The following is a 15,611-nucleotide window of genomic DNA, read 5'->3' as shown; positions in this document are numbered from 1 at the left end:
ATATTTTCTTTGTTTTTTCTCGTTGAGGACCTACACATTTTTTTGTTGTATATATTCAATACTGCTTTATATAAATTAAAAACACTTACACCATAAATAGATGCATAACGATCACAAATTGGTACAACATTCTAATGAAAATAGGTGATTATGTTCCCCCAATAGAAAGCTTATTAAGCAAGACATTTATACAAATGAAAAAAACGTTTAATCAAACTCCGTGTTTTGTTCAGCTATGGGGGTTAGGGTCAACTTCATAATTGTGTAATAGTTCATGATGGGCATTTCCCTTTGCAGTTCTCCCTCCGGACCAGCAGGAGGCACTGACGCTCCGCGACGTTGGTTGCGTAGCAGCGTTTTTTGGTTACGGTAAAGCTAAGCTAACAGCTAGTTTGCATCTCTCTGGCTGTTTCCTGCTCGGCTCAGCGGGGCTCCTCCTCAGTGTCTTCCCGGCGTTTTCAGTCAGTGACACACGGACGTTTACATCAGACTTTCACCGTTTATCCTCCAGGAATGTCTTACCTGGAGAAGCCGGCCCCTGGCAGGCTGCTGCTGGACGACACCGTGCCGCTGTCTGCGGTGATCGAAGCCAGCCAGAACCTGCAGTCCCACACGGTGAGTGTTTATCGGGAATACAACGGCAGCTAACCGTTAACAACATGTAGGTTTAACGGTAACAGCTTATTTAAATGGTTAATTAGTGGTAGATGTTAAGGTCTGGCTATTGGTGAGTTTACAAATATAGCTAAGTTGATTTACAAGTGGGCGTTTGAGCCTCTCGCTGCGTCACCGGTTCCTTTATCGGACACAGATGTGAAAGCTTTATTTCGTATCCTTTCCTGTACATCGTTACACTAACCACCAACCGTCGTTCACAACTAAATACATAATAGTTTTAAAACAGAACAATCAACTCAAACAATACGTGTATAGTCAAATTGTAAGCATCAGTGTTGTAACATAGATCCATTATCGGACAGACAGGCAGCTGACCCTGTGTCGCTGTCACTGATTAAGCCATTTCCTGGAAACTCTCTGCAAACTGCTGATATACAGGCTTTTGGAGTGGAGCACTGACAATGACTGACTGGATGAAGGACCAGGAGCTGAGACAGTGCCAGTGAAAGCCCGAGAACAGCCGCTGATCTAAAGCACATTAAACCGGTTAAAGTTTTGCGTTGTATAAATTCCTCTTAGTTCTGACCCACAAACACTCTCTGAAATGCAAACTATGGTCGGTTCGAATGTGTAATGGTCTGTTGCAACATAACATTTAAATACGTGTGTTACATGATTTATCCCTTTTACATCATTCTCAGAACATTGTATCAAGACCACACGCCTTTTACAGATGTAAAACATTCATAATTTACAAGTGCCAAATGATGTATGTTATCTATGGTGAATTCAAGATGGAGTGGGTTGTATAACCTTTTATAAACAACAAACAATTAAGTATGTTTCCTCTAAAGGAGCGTGGCATCTTCAACCAACATTACAATTCCATCATGCTGGGAGTAGCCAATGATCAGCATTACTTTGAACTGAAATGTGTACTTTAAATTCGTGTGTGCAATACAAAAAAGACGTTAATAACAATGGAACTAGCCTTGTTAATATTAAAGCAGGACATGTGGTCTGTCCGATAACGGACGCATGTGCGGTTGTTTGTTGTTGTCAGTCCGACAGGGATCAGCTGAGCTAGCCGGTTAACCAGGCGTGCTAATATCAGGCATCTGATCATTGTTGGTGTTAATGTTAGAGTAAAAGAAAACCATAAACGCATAGGAGAGACTAATAATGTTGGACGTAATCATTATATTCATGTTTTTATTTGTATCAAAAACATTGCCTTCTCCTCGTTGCTATAGACTTATTGTTTTTTCTATTAATCCTCATTGAAAATCAACCAAAACAGCCACATTTCTGTTATTCAGAATCCAGATTTCCTTAAGGCGGGATCTGTCAGATGACTTCTGAATTTCCCAACATAAGCAGCTGAAATGAATGCAACACTGTGAGGCCAGGCCCCTGCTTACTGTTACACTGTGCTGGGGAAACCCTCATTTAAAGTCACACACAGACATTTGTATTGACACAAATTGCTAAGTGAGTGCTGGATAATAACCTTGTCGTTAGGTCAACTACATTTTTTCTAGATTGCAAATACAAGCATAATATTATTGTTAAAAGGATAATACTCCAACTCGGTGAATCTGCTGATACTACTGAACTTATTTTCCCCAACTGGAACTCATTGGGATCATTGACATGAGGGGATTACTACAGTGAGTCTGCAGCTCGGCGGGACTGCATGCCTGTGGCAGGGGAAAGGCCACTGATTACCCTACATATAAAACAAAAGAAGCACATGACTGTTACAGTAAACATCAACACATTATACAACAATCAGGCGAAGTGCATTAACATAAAGAACATCAACTGAAAGAAAACACATGCATTCACACTGCTCTGTCAGTCAAACGGGATTCAAATTGGTTTAACGGGATTAGCTCGTCTAATTTAACAAGCTTTTGCAGATTGTTTCAATTGTGTATGGTATAGTATTAAAGCGCGTTTCCCCATCTCAGTATTAACATGATTAATTTCAAAGGCCAACTATTTTTGGAAGCTAATTAACTTTGAATTTGATTGATAGTTAAAAAGACCTAGAAGATATTAGGTAATTTGTCACAAAGAGCTTTGTAAATGTCACCCAATATTTTGTATAAAGTCAGATGCTGAATCATGTTCCAGCGTATTGCAGCATCCCTATTTTTTAAATATTTTTGTTTTTAATGGCTTCCGCACGCCCAAGATGATTGCAGATTAAAGGTTAGCCTTACAGACTCACGAGTGGAGAGTTATGAGGATACCAAGAAGGCAGGTTTATTATAACTGCACTATTAAAAAAAAAAAACAATTCAAAGTACTTTGCATAAGGGATTTTAGTTCATATCGGCAAGACAAGGCTGGTTTATTTATGTAGCACATTTCAATGAGGCAATTCAATGTGCTTTACATACAAACACAATAAAAGCATTAAGATAAAGTGTAACAGAAAAGCATTATGAAACAACGTCTCAAATACCGGTACCTGTAAAAACATTACATTACATTGCATTTAGCTGACGCTTTTATCCAAAGCGACTTACAATAAGTGCGTTCGACCAGGAAGACACAACCTTGAAGAAAACAGAATCATATAAGTACATCAGGTTTCATAGAGCCAAACATTTCAAGTGCTACTCAACTGGCTTTAGATAAGCCAGTCCTTTATTAGTATATAAAGTGCTTTGTTAATAGTTCTATCGCTCGAAGTGGAGTCGAAAGAGATGAGTTTTCAGTTTGCGCCGGAAGGTGTGTACTTGGGTCCCATTTTACATACATAAAAAAGCCACAAATAACATAATGAATACAAAGTTGCAGTGCAGGGTAAGATATGGAGGATTATTTGATTGAGTAAAAGGCAGTGGCACATATCTTCTGCATTTAACAAAAGATATGTGAAAGACTTGGAAAGACATCAGAAAAGTGAAATGGTGATATCCATTGAGTATGCTGGCTGAAATGCTTTCCCTGATCATTTTTGATTTTAATGCATTTTTTGTTGTTGAAACTCATGGTTGCTGCTATCTTTGAGCCAGGTTGTCTTTATAAAAGAGTTACTTGATCTCAGTGAGACTAATCTCGTTCAACCAAAGTCTATTAAAAGATAAAGAAATGGTTTTGATGGCCTATAATAGACACTGTCATGCTGGAAAAACCGTTTTTGTCATGATTGTTTAAAGTCACATTACAAAGCCTGATTTGTGAAGCTGCTCACATGTCACCTCAGAGCAGGAAATGAACTGTACAAAGGATCAGATTAAAGAAGAATAACAGACTAATACCATGGTTGTTGTTCTCATACTGAAGCTCCTCAGATTCTCCCCTGCACTATGTTATGTAAAGCGTTTATTTGGAAATGAAACAAAGTAACACACCCATGATCTAAAACCTGTTTGATCTACGTGGCATTTTCTGTGCTTGTGACCTGTTGAAACTATGAGTCGATTCATCATAAAATCATGACCTTAATCTAATGATAAAGACTTACTTACATATTTCAACTTCATCTTTTTGCGTCGTTAGAATTGTATATATCTTAATGACAATTTTTGTTAATAATACTACAACTTAGTTTTTTATACCGAGTTATATATAGTTACTTTATGAAGTCATTCTTATTTAAACACTGACTGAACTGTGTATGTGTAATGTTATCACTTAAAACGATCCTAAATTCCATCATAAAACTTCCTTTCTTTGATAATAATAATGTGTATATTTTTCACATAAATTAAATCCTTGTTTTAATATTAAAATGAAATATTCCCTCTCACTAAAATATCACTTTTATTTTCTTGAATTACCTTTTAAAATGTTTGCTGAATGTCAGAGACACACAGACACAGCTGCTTGAAATGTCAAGGTTTATTTCACATTTTTCACCTCTATCCTTCGCCCAGTGTTTCACAAACGTATATTTCTACTGATAGTTCAATTGTTTTATCTTACAATAAAGTACTATATTTTCTCTCTTCTCTCAGGAGTACATCGTCAGGGTCCAGAGGGGCGTGTCTGCAGAGAACAGCTGGCAGGTAAATTACAATCACCTGGGAGTGAATATCATCACTCTGAAAACAGGGTTCTTACGGTCATTACAAATCTGGAAAAGTCATGGAAATTCAAAATGCTAATTCCAGGCCCTGGAAAAGTTATGGAAAACAATATTTTTCCTAAAGTTTTGGAAAAGTCATGGAAATGTAACTAAAGTTGCACCAAATATAATTTATATTTTATCTAATCGGCGAAATAGTAATACTATAATAATAATACATACTGTATCTTATAGTAATGAAATGTAAAATGACATTTAGCTGATGAGGTATTTTGCTGGTGAGAGATTTGAGTTGCTTCAGCGTGTAGAAGCTAGTAAGCCTATTTGATTTGTTTTAGATAGGCACAACATGTTTCATATGCAGACCTTATTTTCCTGTTCCATGTTAAAATAAACCCTTTTCAGTGGTACCGCTGAGAAAGAGTCATTCTTTTGGTCATGGAAAATTAGGTAAAGGTCATGGAGAAGTCATTGAAAATCATTGGTAAAAAGCCAATTAGGGAATTTGTTTGGCAGTAAAATGAACCTTCAATACTGTCCTTGTTTAATCATAACACCATCAAATGATGAATGGACTGATGTGTGTGTGTGTGTGTTGCAGGTTATTCGGCGCTACAGTGACTTTGATGTTCTTAACAGCAACCTGATGGTGAGTTTAACATCTTAAGAGGGGCCCTGCTATGCTATTGGGGGCTTCCCCTTTCCTGTGGTGTGTTATATATGTTTTTGTAAATCTAAATAGTCTGCAAAGGCTAAAATCCATGGGTTCCCTCCAGAAGGAGTTTCTCTCCTACACTCCCCCCATCTGTAAGCCGTTGACCAATCACAACAGAGCCGGGTAGCTAACCAATAAGAACAGACTGGGCTCTGGTTTCAGACAGAGGGTAAACATTGAAAGAAAATGAGGATAAGATCTCCCCTTTAAAGTTTACCTGATATTGCAATTGCAATATGATTGAGGATATTGGAAGGAATGATATATTTTACATAATTTATCTCATTATCATTGAAAGGAATACACACACACACACACACACACACACACACACACACACACACACACACACACACACACACATGTTTCCTGTTTGGAAACGCTACATGGCGGTGTGTTACAACATGTTTCAGACTTTGCTGTTGTGTAAAGATTACCCACAAGCCTGACAAACAGTTGGCTCTACGTATGTAGTGTGGCAGGTTATCCCGGTTGTGACTTGTCTTCTCTTCAGGTCAAAAGATTATTGGATAAAAGGAAGTTAGCAGCAGTTTTTCTGCTGAGGTTTCTCCTGCTCATTTCCTTTCGGGGTCTCAAACTGACCCTGATCCTCAGTCAACAAGCAGAACTGAGTGAACCCTGATGTCGTCTGCTTCAACGTACACAAACAGTCTATAGTGGATAACACAAAAGATGTTTCATGTTGATAAGAAAACGCGCCTCTCCATCTTTCTCTGCAGGTTTGTGGCATCAGTCTCCCTCTGCCTCCAAAGAAGTTAATTGGGAAACATGGACAGGGAGTTCATAGCAGAGAGGCAGAGAGGACTGCAGGCCTTTCTGGACTCCATTACCCAGCATCCCATGCTTTCCTGCTCCTTGACTGTAAAGAGGTTTCTGGACCCAAACAACTATTCTGCCAACTACACAGGTTTGTTTCTTATCTTCTTATTCAGAGGTGGACAGTAATATCAAGTACTTTACTTAAGTACACGTTTAGGTACATTAATGTTGCTTTATTCTACACATGTAATGTTGTACTTATTAGCCAACTACATTTACCTCATTAAGTTTAATATAATGACTTGCTTTTCAGATTAGATTTAACATTTAAAAATACTAATTAATGTAGTAATTGATCAGGTTTAACCAGCAGAAGTGATTAAAGGGACCATATGTGAATAAAGCTTTTTCTAGACTCATAAATAAATTATGAATAATAAAATGTTTATATTTTAATATGATTTGTTCAAAGATGTTGGCTTTCGGGACATAATAACAAGGCAAAGACAGTCGGACCAGTCATTGTTATCAATCACCAGGAAACACCTTTCTATTTTCTAAAGCTAATGTAAGTGTTCTCTCTCTGTGTGTCAGAGATCGCCCTGCAGCAGGTCTCCATGTTCTTCAGGTCGGACCCAAAGTGGGAGGTTCTAGAGCCGCTCAAAGACAACGGTAAGAATGGGACTAATGTCATCTTTTTAACATTAAAACCGGTTGTGGTGCTAATGCTAACCGCAGGTTCCACATGCTGATGCTTGCTTTGTTATCATTGTATTCATATTTGCGTTAAAAGGCTGATACTTGATTCTTTTTACTATTATAATGATGTTTAATTGATTGTATAGGAACTTAAAGAATAGTGAACAATGGCTTGATTGAAAAGATGTATACAGAAATACTAAGTTTACTTTAAATCCCAAGATGATCAAACTGCTTTTTTTGTGTAACAGTTCTAAGCTAAATATATGTAGTTTACTTTGAACGATAACAGGAAAAGAAGCAGATCCTCACATTTAGGAGCTGGAACTAGTTTTTGATGAATTATTAAAATAGTTATTATCTTTTCTTTTGATGGACTAACCAACAATTGCCGAAGTGTTTCAGGTCTACTTGATGTATACGTTATGCAGGGGTTTTTCTAGAAAGATATAGTAACGAGGTTCAATACTGTGTCGATGAGGGAAACACCGTTTACGCTGCGGACGTAAACAACAACGCAAGATCGGAGCTCCGTAAAAACAAAGCTATCTATGCTGTCTGACGATTTTCATATTTTCAGAGTAATTATACAGTTTTTGGCTAACCAACATTTTGTTTTCTGGCATCACTTTCACGGCGAGAATCAGCATTTTGGTATGAGGGGGCAAGCCGAAAGTAACAGGGTGCATAACCCCTGTTACCCGGTTTAGAAAAAAGCCTGCATTATGTATGTCAAGTTTTGTCCCCTTTAACCCTTTAACAGTAAACAGACTTCATACAGGAGAAGAGCCATTTTATTTACTAATGACTGTTTCACTCTCTGTACTGATTTAAAATCACATTTTGAACTGTTGTTTACTCTCCATTCCAGATGAGTTTCATTGAGCCCTCACAATGATCCTGAAATACAAATAAAAGTATAATACAGCACATAGAAAGTTTCCAGTACATTTTGAAGAATGCATTTATTTGATGATGTGCCGTAATGCTTGGATGAGGAGGAGTTGTTTTCATACTTGATGAGTTGAGTGACATGCTGATTGTTTTTCAGGATGGAGGATCAGGAAGAAATACTTTTTAATCAAAAACAAAGAGCAGCCCAAAGAGCGGTATCTGCTGAGCTGGGTGAGTGACAGGAATCAAATCATGTGACACCTTGGTCTCCTTTTGACTTTAATCTTCATTGATCGAATTCACTGATTAAACCCACATTTGTATACATACTACATATATCTAGCCAGAAATGTAATATAAGTGCAACATGAGGTTTTATCTGGGTCTTTACAAAATGAATTTAGATCATCCGAGTTATTTTTTAAATGTTTATGAAGTTCCAAACACGTGTAATAACATGCCCCATCATTTTGTAATGCATGCCTTTATGCACTGGGTGTATATAAAGTTTTTATTTTTGGAAATATTTATTTTTTATATCAAATTTTAAGTTTTGTTTATTTGGATGATATTTATTGTATTTTGAACCAGATTATGCCGCCTTTTTCTCCAACTATTGTAAAATCCCAACTTCCTACTGCTTGCAGTCTGGTGATCTCTTCATGTTGTGGTCCGTCTGTCTGCAAAAATCTGACATGTGTAATAGAAAAGCGTTTAAGGAAGCCGTGAGTTCAGAGAACAAATAACACGTGGAAAGTTTTACTATATATATTCTTACTTGTCTTTCTCTTTCGAGGGAGAAAGAAGAGTGTTCCTCTTTCACTTCCATGTATCACATACTCAAAGATTTCCCACAGTCCAGAAGATTGAATTTATGCTGATTTAAACTCAATAAAATGTTATTAAGTGATGTGTAGTTTCAGTCAGAAGCAACAGATATCATGCAGTCTGTAAACAGTCTGGTTAGAAGTGACTGTTTTAGTTTTTACTGAAAATGTTTTAAAGGAAACAGATTTAAAGGAATTCCTTCAGGGCCTTTTAATGCACTTAAGGATTGAATCTGATTTATTAAACAGTACATGGCTTAAACTACATTTGCTTTTAGAAGGAAATCGGAATAAAACATAAAAATCCAGAATAACTAATAACCTTGTGTGTGTGTGTGTGTGTGTGTGTGTGTGTGTGTGTGTGTTGTGTGTGTGGTGTGTGTGTGTGTGTGTGTGTGTGTGTGTGTGTGTGTGTGTGTGTGTGTGTGTGTGTGTGTGTGTGTGTGTGTGTGTGTGTGTGTGTGTGTGTGTGTGTGTGTGTGTGTGTGTGTGTGTGTGTGTGTGTGTGTGTGTGTGTGTGTGTGTGTGTGTGTGTGTGTGTGTGTGTGTGTGTGTGTGTGTGTGTGTGTGTGTGTGTGTGTGTGTGTGTGTGTGTGTGTGTGTGTGTGTGTGTGTGTGTGTGTGTGTGTGTGTGTGTGTGTGTGTGTGTGTGTGTGTGTGTGTGTGTGTGTGGTGTGTGTGTTGTGTGTGTGTGTGTTGTGTGTGTGTGTGTGTGTGTGTGTGTGTGTGTGTGTGTGTGTGTGTGTGTGTGTGTGTGTGTGTGTGTGTGTGTGTGTGTGTGTGTGTGTGTGTGTGTGTGTGTGTGTGTGTGTGTGTGTGTGTGTGTGTGTGTGTGTGTGTGTGTGTGTGTGTGTGTGTGTGTGTGTGTGGTAGGTGGACCTGGGTCCTGATAAGTTCCTCTCTGACAAAGACCTGCAGTCAGCCATGAAGCTGCTGACCAGCCTCTCGGTACGTGAACATCAAACACAGTAACTTCACAACACACAGAACTGAAGACCATAATCTGACTTTCTTTCAAGTGCTTTATATTTTGGCATAATAAGCAAACATTAATATGCGATAGAAGAGTAAAATGTGTTTCTGAATTTGCAATAACAACAAAAATGAGCCAATATGTTGTTACATTACAAGGTCATTAACATGCATCACCATCCTGCAAATTTGACAAAGATTATCTTTAAATTATATTAAAAATGATTAAATACTGAAGACAGTCCTAGCTAGTAATAGAAAATGATACTATTTAGATTTTAATAAATCCAGTGATGATTTGTTTCTACTTAAATAGCTGCTATAAATAATCTTCTCCCCCGCTGCAGGTCCCATACCTCTGTCCACTGCTGTTCTCCAGCACCAGCGAGTCCTCAGCTCTGCTCATCCGGCCGTTCAGTGAGAGAGGCTCCCTGAGAGACCACATCTGCAAGGTGTGTGTGTGTGTGTCCTAGCATTACTATACTTGTGGGGACCTACATCTGTTTACAGTCATGTGTGGGGAATCGCCTCCCTTATGGGGACAAATTGGAGGTCCCCATGAGGGGAATCATTAATTTTAGGGTGAAGACTTGGTTAGGTTTAGGATTAGGGTTAGGGTAAGGTTATGGGTAAGGGTTAGGGTTAGGCATGTGTTGGTTAAGATTTGGATAAGTCTCCAGGAAATGCATGTAAGTCAATGTAATGTCCCCTGAAGTGATGTATACATGGCAGAGATGGGGACTCGAGTTTGTGACTCGGACTCGAGTCGCACTTAAGTCGCACACACAGAGACTTCAGACTTGACTTGGACTCCTGCTCAAAAGACTTCGGACTCGACTTGGACTCGTGTTTTGGGACTCGTGAACAATCATTGTGTTTTCTATTTTTGGCGTATTAAAGGTGGGGTAGGTAAGTTTGAGAAACCGGCTCGAGATCGCTAGAATTTGAAAATACACAACCGGAGAAAATCTGCCACTTCCTCACAGAGCCCCTCCTCCAACACACACGAACGCGCACATGACCAATGAGGGCACGAGATCAGTTTGTGCCCCGATGAGAGGCTGACAGGCAGGTAGGCCATCCAGTTACTTTAGCCGGGCCGGCTATCGGGATGTTAAGAGCATTCCATGGAATATAACAAAAAGTGTATCTCGAGCCGGTTTCTCAAAGTTACCTACCCCACCTTTAACATTAACATTAACATCATGGTAACACCATGGCGACCGGCGGCACACCTGCAGCTGTACCGCTTGTAATTAGGTTCAACTATAAAAACTTCGAACAAAACGCCGGCGGCACCAACAAAAGGAGCGCACACTGCAAAGTGCAATATTAAAATCAAGGATGCTGGTGCAACAACGTCACATTTCATCAGGCACTTGAAAACTCACCCGGAGAGGTCAGTCACATTAACGCATATGGACGGTTAGCAAACATGTTTAGCTCAGCATCAGCTATGTAATGTTAACTTAGCTTGCTACTAGCTTTGTAACTGAATATTTGAAAAGATGAGTGAATGTTTGCTTGTCACACTTGTTTGCGTTGAGTGGCGTTGACATCCAACTCTTAACGTTAATCATTACGTTCCGCTGCCACCATCTACTGGCTAACGTTAAACGTAGAAAAATACATAGTTACATACATAAATACATCTGTCGGTTTATAGGCAGGTTACAGCCAGGTTTATTGTTGACCACGTAACGTTAATGTTACAGGTTTATCAGGTTACCATTACACTGGGTTTGAGTGAGAGGATAGAGGAATATGTTTATTTATAGTAGACTTAAAAGATGTCATTAGAGACACAGTGTAATTAAACAATACGGTTGCAGAGGTCAAATTTTAACATTTTTGTCCACTGGCCAAATGGCTAGCCTAGTGAATGTTGAAATGTTACCAGCCACTCAATATATTGCCATTGTTATTTTTGGCTGGTGCGTGCAACATACAGTACCAGCCACTTGCATGATTTACCAGCATTTGGCTGGTAAATGGTGTTAATGGTAGATATCTCTTTTGGAACAGGTCATGTTTTAATATCACCAGTTCAGTATATTTCAGATAATATTGCAGCAATAGTTTTTTAGTTGCAAATGGCACAGAACAAATGTTTACTTTTAAGTACTTTTAACACAGTTTCCCTGCGGGGGATTAATAAAGTATTTGTGATACTGATTTCTGATTCTGAAGTGTTTTGCTTATAAGTTGTTTGCATTTAGCTAAACTGTGATGTTTTTCCTCATATTGCATTGCAATAGCCTGTTTAAAGTGATCATATAACAAACAACTAATCAGTACTGATACTGTATGCTAATAGATATAGGAGTGATAATAATACAGTAAATGCTTTGAATGTCTTAGATATAGCTGTGCAGTATTCTTAACAGACTGGATAGCAGCAGACAATAGAAGGCTTATTACAACCAGAAGAGACATGAGACTTTTATTTTTTAGAGACTTGAGACTTGACTTGGACTCGTGACCAAAGACTTGAGACTTGATCAAGTCTCACCCCACAAAGACTTGAGACTTGACTTGGACTCGTGACCAAAGACTTGAGACTTGATCAAGTCTCACCCCACAAAGACTTGAGACTTGACTTGGACTCGTGACCAAAGACTTGAGACTTGACTTGGACTTGCAAAAAAAGACTTGTGAACATCTCTGATACATGGTGTGTGTGTGTGAAGCATCTGACTGTCGGCTCAGAGATATACAGATGTGGTTTGGAGATATCTGGATATTAGTTTTGGCCTCTAACCTAATACAATAGTGATCTAATTTAATAACTCTGTAAAACTAGACGACACACCAAACACAATGTTGACAGTTTTTGTTCAAACTACATTTCTTCTCCTGCAGGGTTTGAAGAAGTACTCAGAGCTTTTACTGAAGTGTAGTGATGGGAATTGCAAATTAGCGTGGGCTCTAAATGTGTGATGTGTGGCATTATGCTACAAACCTGTTTCTATACTAATGAACATTTAAATAAATTAAATATAGTAGCAATTCCACAGTGTAGAAAAAGTAGCATAAGTAGATACTTAAAAGTACTCATTATGCAGAATGAAACGCTTGAAAGTAATTTGTGTCATACTTGTGGTTTATAATTTGTGGCTGCATCAATATGTTGCAGGTGGGGATAATTGCACTACTTAAAGTACTGCCTGGTTACTTTATCCATAACAAGAAATGCTAATTAAAAAGGCTATCCCACTGTTCTGAGGCAAGTGACATTTTAAAGTAAATCACCTCACATGGAAGAGCTAATGTTGTAAGTAGCTATGGAGGTAACTATCTCACTTCCTTATCTCTGTTCAGAGTTGCTGATGCGGCAGCAAAACTGTCTTTGTTTTGATTTTATTACCACTATGAATAAATATATAAAAACTTTTTGTCAAGTAATAATTACATTTGGCCAAGTAGCTCTCTTACTGACTTGTGTAAAAAAAATACCATCATGTTGAATCCTGCACAATTTATGAGTTGCTTTATTATTTTTTTTCAAATCAAAAATCTTTTTATTTAGTTTCGACAATCAATAAACAGTGTTTGTCATATAGTAATGGTAAACATAATATGCCAATGCAAATGAGCGATTGGTCTGTGCTGATTGTATGTACAAAATACAAAACAAAACAAGAAACACACAAACAAACAATAACAACGACTAAAGTAATCCCCTATCACTGCCAGTGATCCTTATACACACGAATATATGCCAGACATATTGTTGGATGAGTATATATGCATGTCAAACAAATGCATATACACACACGCAACCTACAGTACGCATACACATTTGCTGTATACATACACATATATACATACATACATACATACATACACATATATACATACATATGTTGCACTTAAGCTAAACCAAAATGTGCTGTTTGAGTATAGAAGTGAGTATCTGATCTTTTCAAGTTTCATACAGGACATAACATCTGTCAACCACTGTAGATGAGTGGGCGGGAAACTGTCTGTCCATCTAAGCAGGATGGCTCGACGAGCTAAGAGGAGAGCAAAAGACAGAGATAGCCGCCGTTCTGCAGTTAAAAGGCATCTCCTTTCCTATTACCTCAAATAGGGCAGCCAGAGGCTTTAATGTTTTTTATCAACAATCTGAACAGTACCTTGTAACTAATGTACAAAAAAGTAGTCCCAGCTGTGTTGGCTGGTGGAAAATGAGAACTGTTGACCCTCTGTGTGCAGGCGAAGCCCAGAGAGAGCTACCTGAAGAAGTACTGCAACCCCAAGAAGAGTCAGGGTCTGGAACTGCAGCACATCAAACTGTACGGCCGTCAGATCCTCGAGGTACACTCTCTCACACACACACACACACACACACACACACACACACACACACACACACACACACACACACACACACACACACACACACACACACACACACACACAAAAGGGTTTTTCATTATTAAATAGTAACTGTGTTTGTGTGTCAGGGTCTGAAGCTCCTCCACGATGGCGGCCTGTTTTTCGGACACCTGCACGCGTCCAACGTAATTGTGGATGACGGTGTGTGTCGACTGATGGATGTGGAGAACGGCATGCTGGGAGTTCCCTCAGCGCTGCGACCGGCCTTCATCCAGCTCAGGAAGATCAATGTACCTAAATATTGACCAATTCTAATACATGGGGATTTTTGTTTTAGAAACCTATCCTTATTAATAATAGTAATAAGAGCAAAGACAATTCAAATGCAATACATTTAACAAACAATAATATTAGGCAATGACAAGACAGTAGATGATTCAAAACAGAGACCATGAAAACTAAAAACAATTGGAGAATAAGTAAAGAGCATGTTGGTATTAATTAAGTAAAGGTTTTTAACTTCATCTGTAATAGCTTTTGCAAGAGTATTCCATCATTTTTTTGTGTAGTAAAAAAAAACAACCTACTCTGCTTTTTTCTTATCGGATTACATAACATAAAACCATTCCCATCAAAGTAACACACATACAAAATCTCTCCTTCATTTAGCTTGTAATTGTTCATTTAATTAGATGATTATTAGCCAGTATATTCTTTTATTGTCTGAAAAATGGACACGATTTAAAAAAAAAATATTATATATATATTTGAAGGTGATAAATGGAGAGGAAAGAAATATTGATAAATGAGCCCGCTTTTCTATGAACAACATGGTACAAATCTACATAGGCCAAGTGATCCTGTAATGTAGCATCATACTTAGTGTGTTTGTGTGTGTCGTCTGCAGACCACAGAGAGCATCGACGTCTTCTGCTTTGGACATTTACTCTACGAGATGACGTACGGCCGACCGCCGGACAGCGTCCCCGTCGAACAATACCTCGATGTCCCCTACACTGCTGTGGGTGAGTATATTTAAACACACACACACACACACACACACACACAGATGCTGTCACATGTCAATGTGTACCTCCTGACATTTAAACCTGAACCATAGTTTACTCCAATGCCCCATTGAACTATTGTGCTTTGTTTCTTTTCTGTGTGTGTGTGTGTGTTCAGTGTCAGTGCTGCAGTCCATTTTGTCCGCAGAGGCCTGTAAGAGCGGGATGCCAACAGTGTCGGCGCTCATGCAGACACCGTGAGTCCACATGTTGTCAGTCTACTCACATGTTGAGCAATAACACACATACAGTCTGTCAGCCTATTTTATTTACATGAATCAACTACATGTTTACAGATCTGCTCGGGAAACAAGTTGGTATCAGTGTAAATGACAGTCTGACAACATCTTGATCCAACACAGGGAATGTAGCCTTTGCAGACCATTTACATGCACACAAACCTTTATAACACACTACAGGAAAGGGAAAACCCTAAAAGCCAGATAGGGTCTCTTCAAGACAAACACATATCTGGAATGTGTACTATGAAATGAAAAGGAACCGTATCATATTTTCCTTTTGGTTGCTTTTGAGTCACAGTTTTTATGTTTTGCAGGCTGTTCAGTGACGTCCAGCTCCAACACTCAGACAAACTCCAGATCAAGGTGAGGGTCTCAGTTTGATCTCTCTGAGAGTTCGTCCATGCATACACA

At 38.6% G+C, this 15,611-nt stretch overlaps 1 protein-coding gene across 1 annotated transcript in view; it reads left to right on the top strand.

The window, feature by feature from the left end:
- The first annotated feature begins 349 nt into the window (after positions 1-349).
- The window catches only part of pxk (PX domain containing serine/threonine kinase), a 29,338-nt gene continuing 14,076 nt past the window's right edge, over positions 350-15,611 (top strand). The window contains 14 exon segments of the mRNA XM_034202347.1: positions 350-615; positions 4,593-4,643; positions 5,265-5,312; positions 6,119-6,157; positions 6,159-6,306; positions 6,753-6,830; positions 7,909-7,982; positions 9,452-9,526; positions 9,898-10,002; positions 13,769-13,870; positions 14,020-14,181; positions 14,799-14,916; positions 15,077-15,155; positions 15,515-15,563. Coding sequence (XP_034058238.1) covers positions 514-615; positions 4,593-4,643; positions 5,265-5,312; positions 6,119-6,157; positions 6,159-6,306; positions 6,753-6,830; positions 7,909-7,982; positions 9,452-9,526; positions 9,898-10,002; positions 13,769-13,870; positions 14,020-14,181; positions 14,799-14,916; positions 15,077-15,155; positions 15,515-15,563 — 1,230 coding nt within the window. The 5' untranslated portion in view covers positions 350-513.

Source organism: Gymnodraco acuticeps, unplaced genomic scaffold (assembly GCF_902827175.1).
Source record: "Gymnodraco acuticeps unplaced genomic scaffold, fGymAcu1.1, whole genome shotgun sequence".
Lineage (NCBI taxonomy): Eukaryota > Metazoa > Chordata > Actinopteri > Perciformes > Bathydraconidae > Gymnodraco > Gymnodraco acuticeps.
The sequence above is the reverse complement of the archived record's forward strand: the minus strand, read 5'-3'. Positions and strand labels throughout refer to the sequence as shown.